The sequence below is a fragment of the Diabrotica undecimpunctata genome, chromosome 7 (assembly GCF_040954645.1).
Source record: "Diabrotica undecimpunctata isolate CICGRU chromosome 7, icDiaUnde3, whole genome shotgun sequence".
Lineage (NCBI taxonomy): Eukaryota > Metazoa > Arthropoda > Insecta > Coleoptera > Chrysomelidae > Diabrotica > Diabrotica undecimpunctata.
This window is the reverse complement of record NC_092809.1, coordinates 152,505,044-152,530,975: the sequence shown is the minus strand read 5'-3', so window position 1 is coordinate 152,530,975 and position 25,932 is coordinate 152,505,044. Positions and strand designations below refer to the sequence as shown.

The window sequence follows — 25,932 nt, the reverse complement described above, 5'->3', positions numbered from 1 at the left end:
CTAATTGGATTGCGTATGCTTTTAAACCAAGATCCAAGAAACCAAGAACCAAGCACACGAAACAGATTCCACATAGAACTCTCATTTTCAAAATACAACGTAATAACTTCTAGATGCTGTGTCAAATGTCAAACAATACTGAACAAAAGTGAAATGTCAGTTTGACAGTATTTATGCACAATCTCCAATCAAATCTCCACCAAAAAAAAGTACCTCTAAATGAATCACCCTTTATTATTAAGTTAGGCGTTGTCCCACTTTTTAATATTTTTAGCCTATCATCACCATTCTCGTTTTTGTTTATTCCTAAGTTAATAGAGTCAGTCCCCTTAATTAGATTTTTGCCATAGGCTTTTATCTTGAATATTGGGAATATTAATCATCGCTGAGACGTCTTCTTTGTTCTTCATCTCCTATTACTTCTAAGAACATAATTCTTAGCAATTATGCATATTAAGTGATTCTAATTTTAGCAGTGAATGTGTTCTAACCATTTTAACTTTTACTCTCTCATCTTGACATCATTTGGTACCACCCTCAGACTTGCTCTAATATATCATGCTTGATTTTTCTCTATTATGGTCAGATCACTGGTCTATCTACGCATTTTCATTTCTGCAACATATTATCAGTTGTTATTAGTTTTCCAACATTCAGTGTTGTAAGTCAAAGCTAGTCTTACGGAAATCTTATAAAACTCACCTTAAACTATTCGAGAGAGAAGGATGAAATCATCCATCGTTTTAATGGGTTACTTCAATAGCGAAAAAAGAAAAATTACTAAATAATAACGTAGTAGGTCCCTTTGGACACGAACAAACGAATGATAATGGCACGTGATTTATACAAAAATATAAGACCAACAATTAAAAAATCACCAATAGCTTTTTCACTCATAAAGATATACATCGATATGCAGATGATATTATTTCTTGCGCTTACTTTTTGCTTGGTATCTTGACAGGAGTATCGCTAAGACCAAGTTCTTCGAGCATGCTTGTTACTAACGTGGAAAGTACACACCTGTGTTTTTGTGGGATTGCGTTTTAGATTTTTACTATAGTATAGTGCTGTCTTTTTACTAAGTTAAGCTAATTATTAGATGAAGAAATTAAATACGAAAACTACTGCCAAGAAAACGAAAAAAGGAATTATATGAAAACGTAGTTTAGGGGAAACTGTCTAGAAACAGCATACTACTAACTAAAAGAAGACTGTAATAAAGAAGAAGTAGAAAAACAAATATTAATAGAAGAAAACGATGTAAGCAAACAAGGAAATGTAGTCCAATTTATACCATGCGGTCCATATGTATGGAATAAATTCATTTTTGGCGTTATTATGTCCTATCTGAATAAAACCTAAAACAGGTCGATTTTTATTCTTAAATTGGCAATTTACAGTATGAAAATGTTATCCCCTTCCAGCACCCCCTTTGAATTATAAGCACAGCTTCGAAAATTTTAAATAGCAAAGGGGGCCGTGTGACCCTTTATTAGAAAGGTATTTTAGTCCTCTGTTCAGAAATATAAAGTTTTTTAAGTTTGGTGCAATCATAACTAAGAAAATTGATTTTTAAGATGTAAAATTGTGATAATGTCTCTATCACGAAACTTTAGGTTGAATGAAGATAATAATTTCTCATAATATTTAGAATGTATTTTTCAATGTAATTTTCAATTCAATTAAATGTTCAAAATATCCACCATTCACTTCTTCACAATCGCCGAGGCGATTTTGAAATTCTCGCACAACATTTTGTACGACTTCGGGGGATATTTTGTTAATTTATTCCGTTATCCTAACTTTTAAATCAACAATACTGTTTGGTCTATTAAAATATACTTTAGATTTTAAATAACCCCATAAGAAGTAATCGAGAGGAGTCAAATCGGGGACCTAGACGGCCATTCCATCGTTCCACGTCTTCCAATCCACCTATTGGGAAAAACCTCGTTTAAATAAAAAAATTTAGATAAACCTCACCATCAACTGTGACCTCAAAAAAATAGGGACTAATCTCACACACCCAGTGAAGATTTTCTCTGAGTTTGTTAACCGTTCCGTTTAAATAAAACGTTGCTTCATCAGAAAAAACTATTTTGTTTATGAACTGCAAATCTACGTTTTATCTGTCCATCACCATTTCACAGAATTCTTGTCTTATATCGGGATCATCTTCATTTAACTCCTGAACCAAATGAACCTTGTAAGGGTGGTATTTTTCTTTATGCAAAACTCTCAAAATAGATCATTTACTTACATCATTGACGGCGGCCAGTTTTCGAGTTGTCTTATGCGGATTTTCCTCAATCTCTAGAAGTACATCTAACATCAGTAAATTTAACATTTCTACTTGGTTTTTCAATATTTTTTACATGTCCAGTATAACGAAACTTCTTTTCAATTTTTCTAACTGTAGACTGCGAAACTTGTTAACCAGGATATTTATTATTAAACATTTCACAAACCTTATTTTGAGTTCTTGTTTTATTACCAAAACCAATCATAATTAAAATGTCTATTTTTTGAGTCTCGGACAAATGAGCCATAATTAAATTTAATACGCGCACAAATATTATACTGGCGTCTTTTAGTAACTTTATATACCTAAATGACAGCAGCCTACTAGATTCATATCAATTGTTTATTTGGCTTTTTGACTAATATTTTATTATCTTCAAAGTTTTCCCTAATGTTTAGCAGAACAGATACGAAAATACCTGATTTTAATAGACCAGGCAATATTGTTGATTTAAAAGTTAGGATAACGGAAGAAACTAACAAAATAACTTCCGAGGTCATACAAAATGTTGTACGAGAATTTCAAAATCGCCTCGGTTATTGTCAAGAAGTGAATAATGGTGGTCAAGTTGAACATTTAATTTAATTGTAAAAATCAATTTTCTCAGCTATGATTTCATAAACTCAAAAAACTTTATATTGGTAAACAGAGGACTAAAATCTCTTTCTAACAAGGTGCCACACGACTCCCTTTGTTATTTAAAATTTTCGAGGGGGTGCTTATAATTCAAAGGGGGTGCTGGAAGGGGATAATATTTTTATACGGTAAATTGTCAATTTAAGAACAAAAATCGACCTGTTTCAGGTTTTTTTCAGATAGTACATAATAACGCTAAAAATGAATTTATTCCGTACATATGGACCGCATGGTATAACAAATAGTAGCATCCGCCGGTGATATGGTAGAAATGGAGAGAGATTAAAAATTTTAATGGAACTTGCAACCGAAGTGAAGAAAAAAAGTCATGATATTAACCAAATAAAAACAATAGATCATAAAAAACCGGTAATCACAACATATGCAGCCTAGATACAAGTACTTTACAGGTAACGATAACCAATAATATATGTATAATTGGGAGAAAAATTTTACAAAGATTTATGGGTCCAATAAGAAGAAAAATAAAATATGAGAAAATAGACACAATAAAGAGAAAAGATACAGTAAAACATAGAGACTAAAAATCAATAGGACACATATAACTAAGGGAAACTGACTCCTTGGTTAAAAGAGTTTTCATACAGAAGCCAGAAAGAAAAAGACCTAAAGAGAAATGGGGATACCTGGTTACTAAAGACATCAAAATTCATAAACCTGAATGCTGATCCTAAAGAAATATATGTAACATATAGAAAAATGCCGAAAAATTGTAACTGAAGCTAAATCACAACACTTTGTGAAAAAAGGAAGAATGAGGAATTACTCACCGCAATAAATGAATTATAAAACTCTAAAAGAAAACGGCAATTATTCCACCAGAAATGTGAAGAGTTGACGATGATTGTAATTAACACATACTATAGTCTCAGTAGAATGTGAAGTAGACTTTAAGAATTGAAGGACAACAAGGATTTTCATCTAGTAAAAAAATACATGTTTGATGGTAATGACTTTTTGTCATATTGTTATATTGTTAATATTGTTAATATATTGTTTAATACGTGCGTATTAAAACATGGAGACGAAATGACATTGATTACTTTGGCTTATAATTAAAAAACTTGATCTTGAAAAACATGCAATTGGAATTCGTAAGTCAAATTTTCACTTAACGTGACGGAAAGTAGAACCGGAGGTCTATATTTCAACTCTTCGTGTAACTTTGCGTCACGCGTCGATTAATATACGATTTCACTAGTTTTGAGTCAAACTTATTAACCGGAAATGACATCAAAACCGGAACTAAATATTCGAGCTTGACTTTTCAATACATATCGATTTATATATCATAATATGGCACTTCCGGTTACAACTTTTTAACTAGAAAAGATATAAAAACCAGAAGTAGGTATTTTTGCTCAAGCTCGTCGAATAATATATCGCTTTTGCTATTTTGGCGATTTTAAAACAGTACATTCGATTTCAACTGTGGAACTAGATGTCTGAGGTCAAGGGGTTCATCATTCAGCTTTAGCGGCTCGGATAATTTAATTAATGGTCTTTTTCTATTGGTCTCGGTTAATTTTTCTATATGCTGCCTCAATATACTGTTTGTTGAGAAGCTTTTTTAAAATGTCTACTCATCGCTATGGAATTTTCTGAGGCCTTCCTTGGATCAACCGCTTCATATTGTGATCGTTTCGATGATTATGAACAAATAACTTAGTTTTTAGAGTAAACTGTACTAGAAACACGTAGAATGGATTTAATTACATCTAGCACCGAGGCATGCATACGGCGAACCGTCCATGAAATTCGTCTCCATGCCGACATTTCCCACATTTCAAAGTCTATCCGATTCTTTGACTGTCCAAGTGTCGCATGCATTGTAAAGTATAGAAAAGACCATTCAAGCGAGGAAATGAAGCAATAAAAAGCACTAAGCTTCCCAATTTTCCTCAGTAAGATAAATCGCTGTACAACCATTTGCATTCGGAAAGTGTCAGGTAAGTTTTTGAACAGAATTCATGCTGGTAAAATGAAAATTGCAGTTTGTGCATAAGGAAAATGCATTTCCAAAGTACATAGAAAATGAAAAATTTGCAACTCAGATAATATCGACAGGAATAAGTTCAATTTTGTTATTCGGGAGTTTTCGAGGTCGCTAAATACAAATATGATAACGATGATGGTCCTCGAGTTATCTTGTGCCCAGGATGGACCTCGTCTCCTGTACTATGTTAGTTTCATTCTAAATCAGTCGTCAATTATTACTTGGGAGTTTTCGAAGTCACTGAACACAAGAATGATAACGACGATGGTCCGCAAGTTACTTGGTGCCCAAGGTGTACCTCGTCTTCTGAAAGTTCATGTTATCTTCATTCGAAATCATTTATATAAAAATGTGGATGTAGAAAGATGGGCTTGGTCTTCAATTTGACCGTTAAAATTGTTCTAATTGTTTAAAAGAGTCTCTTTTTGTTTGTCCTAGTAATGTGACTCGTTGAGTATAATACTAACAGAGTCATACATAGTGTTCGACAAACTGTTTATAACAAATCATCTCCTCTATAGATTTTTTATACTTCTACACATTTGAGTATTTTATAATTTATGTCAGCTGTCGTAGCTTTTTGGTTAATCAGTGTACATATTACTGTCATTACTTCCAGCATTATATATTATCTGAAATATACTTATGTTTATCGGATAATTGTATATTTGTCTTCGAGAAGATAAAATAATAACTAGATAAATCTATATTTTACTTATCTATAATATTGTTATTATTTTAATAACATTCTTTTGGTAAAAACTGTTCTTCACTATAAATCAAACTAACAGTTTTAATTAAACGGCATGTCATTTATCGATTTGTACCATGTAATATAGTAAAGAAATATATACAAAAAATATCTCTTAATAATCCAAAGAAAAAGTTTAATTGGCTGATAAGGTTGACTGATTACTGTAAAATAATATCACCATTTTGCTGCAGGACTTAATTTCCGCTAACTATATCAAAAAATCAACATATACATTCTTATTAGGCAGGTCAGGATGTTTGGCGAGTTTCCATGTGTATATAAATGTGGAGTTCTTTAACAGGTCGTAGTCCTACATGACCGTAACATTAAAGGTGTTAGTGCTATTAAAAAATGAAATAAGTAAAAAGTTTAATGAAATATAAATACATATATCATTTATATTGATATTAAACTTTTAGCCATAATTTTCACTTGCAAGTAAATCTCAAGAAAGCGTAGTAACAAAATCTCATAATAAAATGATTACAAAAAAAGCAAACTTGTTTTATATTTGTCGGTTTAGAGAGGGACAGTTTCTGTATTATTTGCAGTGCTATGTACTTCTGTGTACATTACGGATTTTATTTTTCGGGCTCTCCTAATTGGTAACCTATTACTGTATAGTGATAATAGCAATCGGGTTAAGACGCTTATTCGGGTTTTTCTTGTTATTTCTTCCTTTTACTACTTTGTAAATTCTTTCTGTTTTTAAATTATTTTAATTTAATTATTTGAAATTATTTTCACCAAGGAAGTTCTTGCTAAAAGAGATATAAATAAAAATAGATCGTTCCCAAGACGAAGAATTCCCTGGTTTTGTACAGAAGTGAAGGAAAATGTAAAGAAAAGAAAAAAGCTTACCTGTAATACCTGTCAACCAAAACACAAGAGGCATACCATAATTACAAGACAATAAGAAACGAAACTGATGCATTTGTAAGAAAAATAAAAAATTACCACTGGGAACGCTTTTCAAAAGAAATGGAACATGATTTTTATGGCCTGCAAAAGGAAATATGGGGCTTCATAAGAGATCAAAGAACGGAGTTAAAGGAACTACGAGAATAAAAGGATACCTAAAAAAGCTCTACACTACACAAAGACAAACAGTTTAAAGTTAAAAAAAAAATAAAAAAAATAAAAAAAAAAATAAAAAAAAAATAAAAAAACATTAAAAAAAAATTTTAAAAAATAAAAAAAAAATTTTGAACTGTTTGTCCTTGTGTAATGTACTGTAATGTACAAATTTATGTTTATGACATTCTCAACAGTTTGTTGGATATGCCAAAATTGACGAAATGCCCCTGAAAATGCTCTAGGAAGCGAAAGTACTTGGGCAAGACTTAATTAATAAACTGTGCTCGATATCTGCGTTTCATTTGATCAAAGTTTATTAAACAATGATATTAGATTATATTTTTGGCCATATTGTACTACGCTTTAATACATATTATTAAAATATATCACATACATATATTGTCTGTATTTGAAACCATAGATACGTATTACAAATTACAGTATTAATAAATATTAATTACAAAGATTGTTTTAACTTTAAAGCCTTTATTATTTATATTATTACTCACTTAAACGTCACAAAGTTAAATAGAAGAATATACGAAATGATTGTAAGAAAGTAAAAAAATAATACGTACATACACGACAGTCTGGAAAACTTATATTACATTATTAACACATAGGTTACATAGATACATCGTAATGTTAAATTATATTATTCACTTTCATAATTAGATGCACTGTCGTCGTCACTAGAATCATTTAAATCAATCCGTAATTATTCAGTAATTACATCTATGCGACGTTCACTTTCCAAATACTTATCTTCAACCTTGACAACATGTTTACACACTTTCTTCCAGTTATCTATCATCATCATCAGTGGTGCTACAGCTCTAGTTGAGCCTTGACCTTCCCCAGTCTATTTCGCCAGTCGTTTCTGTTCATCGACAACCGTTGCCAATTTGCCGCGCCGATTTTCCTTGCGTCCTCGTCCACACCGTCCCTCCATCTCAGTCGTGGTCTGCCTCTACTCCTATTTCCCACTGGGACCGATAATAGAGTTCGTCTGGGTGGGTAATTTTCATTTGCTCTTGACACATGTCCAGCCCATCTAAGCCTACCTATTTTTATGAAGGATATTACATCTCTACCATTTACTATTTTTTTATACTTCTCGTACAATTCGAAATTATATCGCCTTCTCCAAATACCATTCTCACAGAATGCGCCCATTATTCTTCTTAGTATCTTCCTTTCGAAGACGAGCAGAAGATTTGCGTCTGTTTTGGAGATGGTCCATGTTTCTGACCCATATGTCAGCACTGGTAGGATGAGTGTTCTATATATTATTAGTTTGGTTTTCTGGCTTAAATTTCTGTTTTTTAGCTGCTTGCTTGGTCCAAAATAACATTTGTTTGCTAGCAGTACCCTCCGTTTTACTTCTTCAGATGTGTCATTATCGTTTGTTATAACTTTGTCCAGTTATCTATAGTTACTCTAACAAATTCATGTTCCACCAACACTTTTACATATTCTAACTTAAAATAAACGTTTTGATTTGCAACTTCATTTTTTATTTGGGCCCAAACCATTTCTATGGGGTTCAAGTCTGGATGATATGGCGGAGGCTCTAAAGAAACATGTCCACATTCTTGCAGCACTTTAACAACAACAGATCCAACGGGCAAATTGGGGATTAACTGTTCTTTCATCCATTTTTCATATTTTTCTGAATTCATATCATCATGATAATCTCCTGTCTTAGCTCCTGACTTAAAAATCAAAAGGGCATTCTGTATAAAATCCATTTTCGTACCACCATGTATGATAACCAACCTACTTCCTTTTGAAACATTTTTGAACAATCTTTTGCCACTGTCATCTGTCAAGCTATTTGGCGTAGTATGTCCTGCATGAACATAGGTTTCATCAACATATACAATTGACTTAACTTCGCTTCTGTAATATTTAATTATGTCCAAATATTTAATGCGTAGAGCACGAATATCATTCCGTTCAATTAATAAACGTCGATTATCTTTCGTTTTCTTCCATTTAAATCCCAAATCTTTCACAATTCTGTAAAGAGAACTCACATTTTCAGTCCACTCGTACACCTCTTCAAGCCTTTTCTGCAAAAGCTTCAATGATACACGACAACGTTCAGTCTCATGAAAACAGTATGTTTGTTAACATACTCGCTTGTTGAATGATCCTTTCTACTGTACATAAAGATACTCCAGTAGCTTCACTCACACGTTGTTTAATACTGATTCGATTATCTTCAGGAAATAGTATTTCCATATATTTAAATACATTGTAAACTATTCCTTTGGATTCTGGTGTCAATCTAATCTGTTTACTCGTACTACACTTAACAATCTCCATTCTACAAAATAGTTCTAATACGCGTGGTAGGACCTTTCTTGTGGAGACTCGACAACATAATGAGACTAAATTACGAACTCGTTTGAAATACAGTGACTAGAAATTTTCGGAAATAATTCTTATCAGTTCTTTGTATGTCCTCAACGAGTCGTTAAGGAGTCATTAATAATGACTTTATGATTACGGTTTTAAGGTAACTGATACTAAATTAGAAATGAACTTTTACCAAACTTTATAGAGTATCAATTATTATAGTTGGTATTATAACAAACAAAAAGTTTGGTATCTATAAAACAATCTGTGTACAATCAAACTCCATTTATTATTTAAGTGAGTAATAATTTTGTAATTAGTGCGAAATAATTTAATTTGTTTAATATTGTAACGCCACTGCATGGGTCTGATCATAGATATTCTATTGTCTGCGCGATTAACTATTTCGTGGAAGGGCTCGCCACTCGATTTGAAATAAGCTGCATCCAGGGTTACATACACCTTAACGAAAGAATTTGTATATTCTAGTTAAAAAAAATGTTTGCAATAAATGACTTCATATGTAACGCCCCTGTTTAATTATTACGCTACTGTTTTATTGCATATTTTATATCAATTTAATTTGCTGCTGTTATGCAGCTGCAAGAAAGAATTATTGTTTCGTTGCATTTTTATATTATATATTGCAGGTATTCGTGTTTCTTATTAACGAGGTAGCATTAGTGGTGACACTTTTTAGCATTTTATAATACCTAATAATTATAGATTAACGGTAGTTCTTGAAGGAATTGCAAAGTATGGAAATTGTCAAACAAAAGAAAAAAAAAATTTGATGATTTCATGCCGTATTTTGGTATAAGGGTAATTAGTACAATTTGGAACATTAATAATGTATAAAACAGCCGACAGCCGACAGTGTTTCTTTTTAATTGACAGCATCTGGGCATAAATATGTTAAAACATGTATTTCAAATGTCGACGATATAAGGCATAATATTGGTATCATCTTCATCATCACTATAATTTGTTTTATTTTTTTTTAGTCGATCTCTTTAATTAAGTTTTTAGAGGAAGATATATTTTCTTATATCTTCTCAATATTCATACGGCGTTGAACAAGCCTTCTAGTTAAAGTACTGTTCAATCCATAGACGCTGCCATTTATTTGTGCTTTTGGTTTTACCCACTTTACAAAATTAATAAAAAAAATTGTGAAAACTTTGAATTATCCATGTCTGTCTGTCCGTCCGTTAGTAAACATAACTTCTCCAGTATTAGAACAGATATAATGGCAAATGAGGTGCTTAGAACGAGAGCTTAGAATCCAAAGTGATTCAAGGTAAGAAATTTTACCTTGGATTTCCAGTTCCAAGGTTGCAACCCACAATACTGTTTTTAACTCGCAGAAATAGTATAAGCGATATATTATTCGACGTGCCTTAAAAAGACGAGAACAAATATGCACTTCCGGTTTTTATATCACTTCCAGTTAAAAATTATGACCGGAAGTTTGGCAAAAATTACTCATAATTAGTGAAATCGTATATTAATCGACGAAAAGTTACACGAAGAGATCAAATATCGACTTTACTTCCGGTCACGTTAGGTAAAAACCTAAGATATAAGTAAATGCAATTGCTTGTTGATAGTTTTCTTTATTCACTTCTTAACGTAGGCGAGACATTGCTTACTGGCATAATCTTGCTTCTTGCGTTGCTGTAGTCTGCAAATCTCTAAGAAATTACTTGAATACTTTGGATTTGTCCGTCTGTCTTGTCCGCCTTGACTTGTCTGTCCGTAAACACAACTCCTCCATTTTTGGAACAAAATAGAATGACAAGTGAAATGTCGAATGATATGTTATAACCAAAGCATCTGGGCATAAATATGTTAAAACATGTATTTCAAATGTCGACGATACAAGGCATAATATTGGTATCATCTTCATCATCACTATAATTTGTTTTATTTTTTTTTAGTCGATCTCTTTAATTAAGTTTTTAGAGGAGGATATATTTTCTTATATCTTCTCAATATTCATACGGCATTTAACAAGCCTTCTAGTTAAAGTACTGTTCAATCCATAGACGCTGTCATTTATTTGTGCTTTTGGTTTTACCCACTTTACAAAATTAATAAAAAAAATTGTGAAAACTTTGAATTATCCATGTCTGTCTGTCCGTCCGTTAGTAAACATAACTTCTCCAGTATTAGAACAGATATAATGGCAAATGAGGTGTCGAACGAGAGCTTAGAATCCAAAGAAGTGATTCAAGGTAAGAAATTTTACCTTGGATTTCCAGTTCCAAGGTTGCAACTCACAATACTGTTTTTAACTCTCAGAAATAGTATAAGCGATATATTATTCGACGTGCCTTAAAAAGACGAGAACAAATATGCACTTCCGGTTTTTATATCACTTCCAGTTAAAAATTATGACCGGAAGTTTGGTAAAAATTACTCATAATTAGTGAAATCGTATATTATTCGACGAAAAGTTACACGAAGAGATCAAATATCGACTTTACTTCCGGTCACGTTAGGTGAAAACCTAAGATATAAGTAAATGCAATTGCTTGTTGATAGTTTTCTTTATTCACTTCTTAACGTAGGCGAGACATTGCTTACTGGCATAATCTTGCTTCTTGCGTTGCTGTAGTCTGCAAATCTCTAAGAAATTACTTGAATACTTTGGATTTGTCCGTCTGTCTGTCCGTAAACACAACTCCTCCATTTTTGTAACAAAATAGAATGACAAGTGAAATGTCGAATGATATGTTATGTTATAACCAAAGGGTGGTATTAAAGGTGAGAAATTTGACCTCAGACTTAAGGTCTCAGAGTTGCAATCACTTGTTTTTGCTGAAGTAACAATTGGTAGATCTCATCTCATTGAAATATTATCAAGTCATTTTTTTAGTAACTAAAATTTACTTTCCTTAAAAATGGAAAGCATTTTGATTGAGATTAAATCTGTATTAAGAAAGATGAAAAATAAAAAAAGCAACTGGGCCTGGAAACATTCCTATTGAATTGGTGAAACATACCCCAGATATATTATTTGACTTTTTAATAAATGTCTAATACTAAGAGAAAATATACCAGAAGAATGGAATTTGGCATGCATTAGCTCAATGTATAAGAAAAGTGTAAGAAAATGTAAAAAACTATAAGAGTATAAGTGTAACTAGCTCTTTAGAACGGTTATACGGCAAAATTCTGAAGAAAAGAATATACAAGGAGTTAAAAGTAATAGATGAACAAAGTGGTTTTTATGTTGGTAGATCTTGCAGCTAGAAATCCCAATACCGACCTCATATTTGTCGACTTAGAAAAGGATTGTAATACGGTACCCCTAAATAAAAGTTTTAAAATGCTAGACGAAATTGGTCTTAGTATCGTATACGTTAGAGCTATATATAATATATACCCTTTTAAAATTAATAATGTTTAAACAAGGTTGCCACTTCCTCACTTTGTATTGTATATTCAGAAAATTTTACATAATTGGATGAGAAAATGTAAGAATGTAGGAATTGAAGTCCAAAATGACTGTCTATGTACCCTTTTATTTGAGAATGATCAAGTAATAATTGTGAACAACAAAAAGGATGTAAATATATAGAAAAATTGAGAAGGAATGGGGATTGAAGGTTAACTGATGAGTGTTATACAATACGCTAATCTATGTTTGTTATTTTTGCAACCCACATGTACAATATACAAAAATATACAACGCATAGAATTCCTACCCTTAGGAATATAAATTTATTGGTAAATATATTATGTTTCAAAAATTTAAAAACTGCACTTATTAGAAATACTTTGTTTATTTTCTTCAAATTCCTGAAATTGTTTAAAGGTTTTGTATCAGCAGTTATGAGCGTAAATGAATTATTTGTAGTAAAATAAATATTTTACATAAAATTTAGTTTGTTAGGAGCTTTGTAAATTAAGGGTTCCAGGAGTTTAGTAATCGTTTGGCTTACTGTGCAATTAAAAGAACATAATCTAGTGTTGCATTCAATTAAAATAAAACGATTGCCAAAAGACTAAACAAATATAACTAAATTTAAAAAACCGAAGGACGCCTATGCTAGTTTTGCAGGCGGGCTCCTGATACAAAAAGAGGAAACAAATAAGGATGATAAGAATTGAGTAACACTGGGAAGGCGATGTGTAAAAAGGCTTAACTCTATTCTATGGTCACCGAGAATTACATTAAGAACAAAATCACGGATATATCAAACTATTATTTGCTAATAATTAAAGATAGAGCATAAGATTAACTAAAGATAGAGTAAAGGTGCAAGCAGTTGAAATGGATTATCATGTAAAATATCAAGACTATAACATGTGCACAAGTATACAATAAGGTAAATAACAAATACAGAAAAACAGTGATTTGGTATGGACATGTTATGCTAATGGGAGAATAACGATGCTCGAAGAAAGTCCAATAATATATGCAAAGAAATAAAAGGAAATTTTTTTTGAAAAATCGGCTAATTTACTCTGTTATCCCCTAAAGAATATACTAGATTAACTTAATGATGTTGGGTATGCAAATAATATATAATTCCAGATGTTTTATATGGACGATTATTTTAAACAAATAAATAATTATATTTCAAATATTGTAGCATGGAAATTAGTTAATAAAAATTCAAAATATATAAGTGAACACCGGTCAACGAGACGATATTTAAAATATCTTGTTCTATATGCTTAACCACATACGAGTAGAGATTTAATGTATGTCGACCATCGTTAGCTTTAAAACGATGTATGTAGATGTGTCTGCATACATTATTGAACGGATAATATGGACAAGTTCTTTGAGATAATATCAGTCGTTAACTTGATCGTTTATTAGTTTACTGGTGTCTTTATTGCATTGTTTAATTTGAGATAAGTGGGCAACCTACTCCAATCAGAAGAAGAAAAGTAATTAGTAGCCTACTTTGTACTTTCTTGAATAAAATTCTCATAGAAAATGTCCATAACTACCTTAATAATCTACCGATTCTATATCTATATATATATACATATATATATATTGTTATGATTGTTTATTTTGACTTTAATCTTAGTTTATTGAGCCAATAAAAAAAATATAACTTATTTGTTATCAAAAGTAAAATAAACTCCTTATATTACCTGTGTTCAATGGATTCAAAAATTTTCTATTTGTCTTTTATCGGGATAGAGAAGAAGGATAAGAATAAAAAAAATATTATATTACAAAAATTTACGTTTCTTTATTTTATATGAACGAATAAAACAATTATCAAATTCTGTCGTTATCTTGTCAATCAGCATACAAGAAAATAAATCAAATTTTTATAAAGATTTTAAATCTACATACATTTATATTAAGTGAAAACCAATTTTACTTAAATTTTTCTTTACTTGAAACAAGAAAACAACAAAACTTTAAACTTTTGATTAGCCTAACAAAACCTCAGTTCTTAAATTTGAATGCTAATGACCATGATGTCAAACCGATCCTTCACAGATATAAAATTCAATTGTACAAAACACTTATAGCTTATTTTCTTATTGAGTTGTATGTTGGAACATACCCAGAAAAATCCACTCTCCTCAACGATGTGATCTCTCCTTTTTGGCACCTAGGCTCCTTCCTAACGTCTCTGCAAACCTGCTGCACTAACCAAAAACACCTGATGCACTTCTCCAAAAACTCAACTACTTATTAATGACACAAGGACCTCCTTTTGTCAACTTGATGCCGTAAAACTACTTTCACAAATCTTCACAAAATGCCAACGGTAGATACAAGGACCTCTTTCAATCTACTTGCTATCTCCTTCTGCAAAACTATTCAATTCTTTTCACAATGCCGGTATCCAACTCACGAACCACACCCTATCTTGAGACAAACGACTGTTTCCTTCGATGACCAAATTATAACTGACTTCTCCGGTTCTCATGATCGGCTCACAAATTCCCATTTAAAAACGACCGTCCAATCAAAAGCTCAAATTGTGTTTACCATGATTTTGGAAAAGCCTAATTTCGGTTTCAGAGAAAAACTAAATAGCTTACTTTAAAATTGGTTTTGTCAATACACAATTTATACATATTTCAAAAGATTAGAATATGGTCATTTAATACTCGATTATACAAACAATGAAAAGATTAACTTACAGGTAAAATGTCTTCTAATTCTAAACAAAGGTTTTTTGATAATTTTGTTTGAAACGGAAAACAAATTTCTATTCTTATCTACACTAAATCTTATCTTAAATTACTATATACAATTTGTTTATATTGATATCTTAAAATTTTATTTCGATGGATTTTTTTATTTATTTTTCTTTGGTTGGGAAAGAAGAAACATAACAATATATATATATATATATATATATATATATATATATATATATATATATATATATATATATATATATATATATATAAGAAGACAAGGACATGAAAAGATCAATATTGAAACCAAAATGAATTATTTGGCTATATTATAACAAGACCTGATGTCATTGAACCCAAAAGAAAATAGGAAATACAATATAAATATATGTACTTAAACAATATCGATCTGCCATTACCTTCAACAAAAAGTCAGTGAACCCTTAACTTGTCAGACGAATTTTCGAGGTAAATTTTAAAAAACTTTGACCTTCCTTTATTATGTTGTGTTTCTTACAAAAAGTTTTTTGTAAGAACAGTTTAAATAAACTGGCAAAGCTTTATTTAAAATATATTCTGCTCTCAATATTTTTTGTTGTATTTAATGAGATGGGAAGAGAATTATAAAGGCAGCAGGAAAATGTACAGGAGATTGGGCCGCTAAATGTTAATTGAGTGTAACAGAATAAATAGCAAGGAACTCTATGGTTTAGCAGGTGAAACAATTCTACTGAACAGTTAAAGAATTTTTAATCCTATGTTTAAATCTTAAATAAAATATGTAATGAAATACTATACCTTGAAATTAAAAAAACAAAATTATGTTAAGCCGTGGACTGACTAGGTCACACAAGAAAGTTCAGCAAGAGTTCTCAAATTGTAATAAACTAAAGTGTAGAGGTAATGGATTTTGACAAGAGCTATGAGTCATGCCGATGCAGTACACAAGTTTACCTGTTATTTACAAGGTCATAGCTCTTGTCAAAATCCATTACCTATATCTAGTTCAGAGATACTCTAGGTCTAGTTCAACGTTTCTTAAACTCAGTGGTTCCGTCAGTGGCGGATCCAAGGAGGGGGTCACAGGGGTCATGACCACCCCCAAAACAAAATTAAATATCAATCAAATAATCCTAAAAAAAAGAATTTAAAACCCATCAACCCTATAAGCAAGAAGTCAAGAGTTGAAATGATTCAAACTCATTTATTCTAGGGGTAAGTGTAGAATTATACGGAAGCCTTTTTAAATTGCTTTTTAAAAAAATCAACAATTCTAAATACAGTAATACCTCGACTAAGACTTCCACGAATTCAGAGTCAATTCGTCAGTTGAGTGCTAAAGAATCGTTCGATTATCGATGAGATAGAATTACCGTTCACACATTACTGCTCATTCAATGTACATGACATGACTTTTTGCACGAAATCCGCACATTGTTATTTTCTATTAGGTATTTCTTATCTTCAGTTTTGTCTATGAATTGGTTGTTTGTAATTTGAATATGTATTATAATTGTTGAGACTGTGTGCTACATTTTATAATTTATCTATAATGAATATCAAAGTGAATATTGTTGTTGCATTAGCTCTATCTTATACGTTAGTGAATACAAATAAAGGAACTGGGGGCTGCTGTCCCAAGATATTTGTGAAAGTGTGAAACAGTAGTTTGTCTTAGTGATGTTTTAGGTACAACTGTGTCACTTAGTCGTCTTCTTCAGTCACCAAAATTAAATTTTAAGTAGGCTACTGAGGCCATATAAAACAGTAAATGCATTCTTCAAAATAAAAGATCAAATGCTGAGTCTGTTTTTTACAAGAAAAACTTTACTATGAAGTAAACAAATAGCTGAACAACTAGACATTGAATTGAAGATGCCTCGTATAGTTTCTCGTTAATCCTGTTGTCAAAACCAATCTGCTAACTCTTGCGAAGAATATTTCCGAAGATCTACCCCTTTTAGACAATATCTTAACGGATTTAGAAGAACGACTTTCACCGATGAATCTATTTAATCTTCGAGTTGTTTTGCCTAAAACTGATAACACACCAGAAGATAAAGTTGCATTAAAAAAAATTGTTGACACCTTCCAGGATATTATTGGACCAACTACTTACTGCATATTCCACAGTAGAACAAGAGTTTTCACTGTGGATTCAAAAGTGAAAAAGAGTCGTGCAAAATAATGGAAAACTTCCCGATTGTATTTTAGAGGTATTAGAAACCTGCGATATTCATATGTATCCAAATACCAGAATATTTCTGCAAATATTAATTACACTGCCAGTCAGTGCAGTAACAACAGAGTCTACGCTTAAGCGTCTAAAGACTTGGCTTAGAAATAGAACTTCTGCGAAAAGGTTAACTGGTTTAGCACTCATCAATATGCATCCTGAAATTTCTGTAGATGTTGATGCAATCATAGAGCGATTTGCTAAATTCGATAGGCGAAAAGAATACATTTTTATAAAATCATATAATATTTACTTATCTTAATCTTATAGTATTTTTAATGACTGAACTTTTATTTACCACTCGTTGCCGGCTGTTGCTGACAATTCGTGAGAAAAATTTCAATACCGAGTAAAAAAATATTTCACTCACTTATAGCCTAATATGCCTAATTGTAGAAATAACTTTTCCCTAATTATATTATGTTTTTTGTTGAATAAATCAATTTAAATAAAATGCTGTTTACACTTATTCTTAAGGTTTCTTCTTCATTACGGAAGGGTGGCTATAACTACAACAAATTGCTTTCTATCTTGAGCTGTTCTTAGTATCGAATGTGTGTCCATGCCTGTCGAGTCTCTTACATTCTTTAGCCAGGAGCATTTTTTCTTCCTGGACCTCTTTTTCCTTCTACTTTCCCTTCCATTATGAGTCGTAGAAAGTTATATTTTTCTTCTCTATAAATATGTCCTATATAACTCGTTTTTCTATTGTTTACAATATTTAGGAGTTCTCTCTCAGTCCTCATTCTTCTCAGCACCTCGTTATTGGTCACATGCTCTGTCCACGAAATCTTCAGCATTCTTCGAAAAACACACATTTCAAGGGGTTTTATACGCCTCATACTTGTAATTCCGAAAGTCCATGTTTCCACTCCTTATAGCAATAAGGAATAAATGAATGTTGTTACAAATTGATATCGGATATCCAACGATAAGATAGAGTTTATTAGGAATGTTAAATACATTCATTAATGTTTACACTTACATTGAGTTATTGCATTGAAATTACTTAACTTTGGTTTATACTTATTTATCTTTAGTTTGTTCTTGATTTTGTAGCTATAGGATAGGTGGGTTTAAATTAATTGTTTTTAAAATAACTAGTTTAAATTGACAGTCCTTGATTTTTCAGTATTTATATTTTAATAACTTTCCTCTTTGGTTTAATAGTCTTGTACGCTTGATTTTACTGTCATAGAGTATGTGGGTTTAAATTATTTTTTTTGTGTAAGTTTAAGATTCCTTAATGTTGTACGCCATGACCCCCCTCCCCCCTCCCCCACCCCCTCCGACAAAATATTTCTTGGGGTCAGCCATTGAAAGGTGCAAAAATTTAAATCCTGTATCAAAATCACCCTCAAGACCCATGACCACCCCTGACAAAAATTTCTGGATCCGCCACTGGGTTCCGTGGTGATCACTCAGGGGTTCCGCGAAAGTTACTTGCTTTTTTATAACATGCAAGGAAGTTTAGTATTATCGATGAACACTTTATTATTTAAAGTATTTTCCACCTAAGAAAACCGCTTTGCAATTAAAGGCTGGTAGCTTTATTGCTAGCGGACTAGATAAGACACTACCTTTATGAATAACATTTTACTGCTCTGTTGTTTCAATCAGTACTGCTCAACAAGTTATCGTTTATTGGTTTTAATATTTTTTTGCAATAATACGAGTACAGAATATTTATTTAAACAGTGAATTTATTACATGTTTTTTTTTAATTTCTTCTGATGTATCGTATAATGTAGGTATAATAAGATATAATAATCAAACTTATGCCTTTACAAGAACATACTATTTAAAATATAATGGTAATACAGCACATTATGCATATTATTACACAAATTTATCCTAAAAAATGGTTCCCGTTAGCAATTTTTAATGATTACGTTTTTAAAATATTATTGTTACGGCTCTGTAACATATTTCATTATCATCAAAAATTTGAGTTTGTTAAATGTCTCTTAAAAACTTTATTACCTCATAAATCAGAGCCTTTTATGTATGTAAGTTCCAAGACATATTATTTATATAATATCTAAAGCGCCACCAAAACCAAGTCTAATTTGTTTTAAGCTCAAGTTGGCTAATTTCAACTGGCGAACAGCCACTTTTTTGAAAAACATAACTTAACTTGGTGGTTAAACTTTTCGCACAATTTTTTAAATATCTTTTATAGCGGAAATAGAAACGTCAAACGTTATTAACAACGTAATTTTCATTACAATCAATTGTGGCTTAACCTTATATAAACATAATATTTAATATAGATATTGTTTAAATCAAAAAAGCAAAAAATGATAATTATCGGCAAATTTACTAAGATATAAATCTTCTCTGTCCCAATCAGTTTTAGAAAAGAAACTAACAGTTGATCTAGGCATGTTGCTTTTCTGCTTAATGGTTAGTAGAGCACCTACACCTCTTTTCTATCATTATTGTTCTCTCTTTGTAGAGTAACATATCTAATCTAACATAATGAAAACAGTATGGAACATGTTTGATAAAACTTTTTTGCTTTATTTGTTTTTTAAATCATTGAGAAATTTGGACGACAATTTGAAATAAGTAATTCAAAATCTTATTAAATTAGTCGTAAATGAAAACAGCATTTCCAATTCTCATACTGTTGATTCAGTTTTATTTCTTTAAGTGAATGAACTCTTTCTAGAATATAAACATTTTGAACTAGACTCGTAGACTGTTTATTGAAGGTCTTACTTAGTTTTGTACAACCCGTCAAACAGGAAATCTTTTAACCTGCCGGTTTTTGTTCGTTTTTGGTCAGCCAAAATATTGCAAGTTTTTTCTTTCTATTAATGTAGTAACTACCTCCCGGCTATGTTTCCGATATCAAGGCTAACTTGAAGTAATACATCTGTGGATGTTTATATAAACAGTCGTATCAAGGGGGTAATTAGGGGATTTATCGTCAATGCAATTAAACAAACAGAAGTGAAAAATTGCCTGCTTCTATGTATATCTACAATTTGCATGATATATTTATGAATCGAATGATTAAAAAGGTCCAAAGAGATTAAGAGAATTGTATTAAGCAAATGAAGATCACAATTAAAATAACTAGTAAAGGTCGTATTTTATTTGTCTTAATTAACTTTGATAGAACTTTACATGGTTACTTTATATTTTATTCCTAGGGAAATCGGCTTCTCGAGGCTGTAGCCAGTAAACATCCAGTAGTCATCCTACGTCCATAATTCTAATAAATCATCCTGCTGATCATGTTGTTCTTGTCTTTTCTAACACTATCCATATGTCTCAAATTCTTTGTTTACTAAACTGTCAAAGTAATTTTTTCACCACCCTTAGAGTTTCTTTTTGTGAGCTATTTGTTGTTCTGTATTACTTCTTTTATTTATTTCTTGTTCTTTTCTCTTATTTTCTTTTATCATTCTGCTTATTGTTTTATTGATTTCTACATATTCTATAGATTTCCTTTTACCTTCTTCGTTCTGCTTCCTTCTTTTATCTATAAGCTTCTTTGTTTCTGTTGATATATAATTGTTCTTTTTTAGATCCTTTTTTGCTATTTCCTTTTCTGATGTAATCATAAGTATGTTGTCTATTTCGTCTATATCTTTATCATCACTGTCTAATTTTTTGGTAAGTTGTTCTTTTAATAGGTCTTTGTATATCTCTTTATATTGCCATAGTTTGTTTTTATCTACTAGATCTGAGTTTCTAATTATTTTTTTTTTTTCATTTCATAGTTACCGTCAATACTAATTTTTGCTCTGACCATCCTGTGATCGCTACTTGTTGTGAATCTGCTAAGAACTGTTACATCTTTAATGATATATCGTTCCGTGGACAGTATGTAGTCGATCTTATTTTTTGTGGATCCATTAGGGCTGATCCATGTCCATTTTCGTTGGGGCTTCTTTTTGTAAAAGGAGTTTATTGCGTATAGATGCTTTCCAAAGAGAACAGAAGAAAAGAAAATACACAGAATGAAGAAACGAAACCACTTAAAAAAGGAACTTCAATATATAGAAAACCTCAACAGAGAGAAAGAATTCAGAACATTCTATAAGAACGTTAACATCAACAGAAAAGAATTTAAGGCAAACACAAATCAATGTAGAAGTTTAAATGGCGATCTCTTAACAACAACAACAGACGTACTAAACCGATATCCGGAATATTTTAACCAGATACTTAATATAGAGGAAGAAGAAGAAAACCCGGAAAACGAAAGCTGCGAGGTAAGCGGAGCAGACGAGAGGGAGGAGGATCCACCAACGATCCTGGAAGTTAAAGACGCTGTAAACAAACTAGCCAGAAACAAATCACCCGGAATAGATAATCTCCCAGCGTAATTATATAAAGAAGGTGGCCACGATATCATAATAGCGCTACAGCAGCTTATAAAAGAAATATGGATACAGAAGTCCCTTCCCAATGATTTGAATATTGGAATACTTTGCACCATACACAAAAGGGGAGATATCTTTGAATGCTCTAACCATCCAGGAATTACGCTCCTAAATGCAGCGTATAAAATATTCTCCAATATACTATGCCATCGTATGGCACCATATGCAGAGCGAATAATAGGACAATACCAGGCTGGTTTCAGAGGTGGTAAATCAACAATTCATTTTTTCAACAATTCATTTCCTTTATAATACAGTAGATTACCAGATTTTAGCTGTATTCGGTTTTATTCTTTTCGTCGAGTTTCTGATAGGCCTATGATATCCCATTTTATGTTTGTTAATTCTTATTCCAGTTCATGTACCTTTTCAACCTTAGACAATGATCTTATATTGTATGTCCCTATTGACAGGTTGACGGATTTTTTTGTTGACGGAGTAAAAATACTTAGGAAAACCAAATGAAAAAGAGAGAAATGGAAAAGAAGTAACTCGTAAATTAACATTAAAAATGATATGATCAAAATTCTCCCTGAAAAATTAAAAGCATAAAATATTAAAAATAATAGGAACGTTCTTCACAAGTGCCCAAGTCAGAATATCAAATTTACACTGCATAATGTCGGTTTTTAATTCATTTATCATATATGTACTTTTTAATAGTAGTTTCGCACAACTCTTTTATTTTCATGTGTGTATGTACCCTGTTTTAAAAATATATATACGGCAATGTATATCCAATGACTGTTTATAGTAACAGTTGAAGTCTATTAATCATTTTAAAATCGTGAATTAATTTTTGTGGCGTAGGTTTGTTTCACTATAATATGGAGATCTTGTTTGCGCAGAACCAAAAATCAAAGTCAAAGTCATTTTTTATACCTTACATTCAGCTTTTGTATCGCAAAGAAAATAATATATATTCTTAAATAAATAAAAACTAAGAAAATAAATATTACTCAAGTTATTGTTATAATATTTATAAAAAAATTAAAAGAAATAAATATGCTTAGTATTAAACGTGTTTTAGAGGAATAATACAAAGAAACTTAAGATCAAAACATGTCACCTTCAAGATGTAAAAAAACTGGTACAATAGGCGGTGTTGTTGTCTAGCGCGAAGCTTCATTCTATGTTTTCTGTATCTTTAAAGTTTAAATGTTGAATGAGTTGCATATGTGAGTTAATTTTAATTTAGGTAAAAAGAAATAAAATAATAGACTTACTCACAACCAGTTTATTTTACCTCCGAAGACCGGTTTCGCATACTACAATTTACTATGCATCGTCAGGTTTCCGGTACGGTAACTAAACGCTGAAAATACAAATTGCCAATATATAATAAATCAGTCAATTTTAAAATTATCTAAATATTCCTTACTTGCCGATACCGATTTCGGACACCGCAACATAAGATGGTTTATAATATTTATCATACCATACCATATTATATCTATCATCAACAGTATCTTCTTCTTCAGTGCCTTATCCGATCCGGATGTTGGCGATCATCAAGGCTATCATGGTTTTTTTGACTGCTCTGCAAAACAGTTCCGCAGAGGTCATTCCAAACCATTATCGGAGGTTTTTTAACCACGAGCTACGACGTCGTCCTGGTCCTCTCCTGCCAAATATTTTACCTTGCATAACCAGTTGAAGAATTCGATATTTTTCTTTGTTCCGCATCGCGTGCCCAAGGTACTTAAGCTTACGTTGTTTCATTAAATTAAGGACTTCTTTTTCTTTTCTCATGCGCTGTAGGATCTCATCCTGTATCCGCCGATATCGCTGTATCCTCCTGTAGATCCACATCCGCACCCGCAGACCCACAAGACATCAATCCGCTTTTCTGTGGCTTGCGTCAGCGTCCAGGCTTCAACTCCATATAGTAACACTGAAAGAATATAGCACCTTACTATCCGCATTTTGGTTCTCACTACAGCACAGTAAGGATCTCAACTTGACAAATGTAGACCGTGCCATTTCAATTCTGGATCTGATCTCTTGAGCGTAGTCCCATTGTGAGTTGAGGGTAGTTCCGAGATAAGTGAATCTATCGACTCTCTGGATCTCTTCGCTACCTGCTATTAGTGCTCCGGGATCTAAATTTGCACGGCTGACAATCATAAATTTAGTTTTCTTAATATTAAGGTCTAGTCCGTATGTTACGTTCACAGTTCTTACTCGGTCTAGTAAGGCTTGTAGATCATTTAGACTGGTTGCTAGTAACACAGTATCATCGGCGTAGCGGATATTATTGATGTATTCACCGTTCACTCGGATTCTCATCTCTAGGTTTGTGAGGGCTTCAGTAAAAATTTCCTCCGAGTATATATTGAAAAGAATCGGCGAGAGCACACAGCCTTGCCTTACTCCTTGCATGATCTTCACTTGGTCGGTTGCTGGTCTTCGACCTTGACTTGTGTACGCTGGTTCCAGTATAAATTCATGATGATCCGAATGTCCTTCTCATCCAATCCTACTTTTTGTAGGGCGGCGAACATCTTCTGGTGCTGACAACGGTCAAATGCCCTGGCGTAGTCAATAAAACAAATATAAACATCACAACTGACATCGCGACATCTCTGAAGTAGGACTTGTAAGGTGAAAAGTGCTTCACGTGTACCCATGGAATTGCGGAATCCAAATTGCATTTCACCGACATTTCCTACAGTATCTATCATAGTTTAAGTAAAAACTTACGGTTTTTAATATTTTCCGCCACATACTTTTAATTGTCAAATCCAAATCCGTCATCAATGTTTCTGTATCTTTTTGAATGCACTAGTCTACGAAAAAAGGGACCGCACAAATTTGGGAACCACTGTTTTTATTAATATTTCTTTATAATAAAACATTTGTTAATCTACTCAAATAAGTTAACAAAATCTCAAAAATAAAATAAATTAATTTGACTGATTGACAATAATATTTACTAGCGGACCAACTCGACATCGAGTTTTTTAAATGAAATTTTTATTTTGCGAGAAAAATATACAATATATACAATGACCGGAAGTAAAAATATTTTTATCAATAACTCCAAAACTATAAATGATAATTTCGTGAACTTACATTTTTGAACTCTACGTTAAATTCTCTATTGATTTGACTAATAAAAACGAAACCGGAAGTCGACCTCAAAACCGGAATGCAATTTTTAGTTCATCAAATGTCGACATGGATATCATTTAGAAGTTAATTTTACATGCTGATCACGAATCCGGTGTCAGATTTGCTCTATCTTGACGTTTTATGCGCGTTTCGGGTCACTTCCGGTGACGGATTGCAACCGGAAGTACATATTTAGATTCGTCTCGACGAGACCTTTCGATCCATATATACATTGTGGGGTCTAAAACTTAAAGTAAATTTTAACTTCCGGTCATCTCAAAACCGGAAGTGAATTTTGTACCAAAAGTATATCTTGACAATCTCATACGTAATACTAATAATATTCCGAAAAAATATTTTAATTATCTAATATGGTTTTTGAGTAAAGTGGTGGACAAGAAAAGGGCTTAGCGTTTTAGTATATAAGATCTACATTGTTATTACTTAACATTTTTTTCTGTTTAAGGTCTGTATGGAATGGAAGACCACCATCATATGACTGGAACACCAGGAATTTACACGTCGGGCAGATCGACGTCTAGCAGTTCTAGTCCTGGAGTCGCAGGTTCGAGTCCAGCACTGCTAGTCGTCCCTCAACCAATTAATGCAACCAAAATGGGAGGCATGCAGAATGGTGGTCCTCAACCGAGAAAGTACCAGTGCAAAATGTGTCCTCAGGTACGTTGAAAAATTCTGTGATTTCAATTTTATATAACCATATTTATGCGACAAGAATAAAATATGTCATTTACTGCGGTTATCGTTTAATACTTTAAAAACAAATATTTCAGAAATGGCCAGAAAAAAGTTAATTTCCACTGATGTAACAATTACTAAATAATTTTGATTTGAATGATAAATGAAGGAATTACTTTAGGCACGTATGATTGGCATTAC

General features: G+C 32.0%; 1 protein-coding gene across 4 annotated transcripts in view; it reads left to right on the top strand.

The window, feature by feature from the left end:
- Positions 1-25,932, top strand: part of LOC140446047 (zinc finger protein rotund-like) — an 814,816-nt gene that overhangs the window by 479,938 nt on the left and 308,946 nt on the right. For all 4 annotated transcript variants that reach the window (XM_072538556.1, XM_072538557.1, XM_072538559.1 and 1 more), the window contains exon 5: positions 25,502-25,713. In XM_072538556.1, coding sequence (XP_072394657.1) covers positions 25,502-25,713 — 212 coding nt within the window. The remainder of the gene's footprint in view (positions 1-25,501; positions 25,714-25,932) is intronic.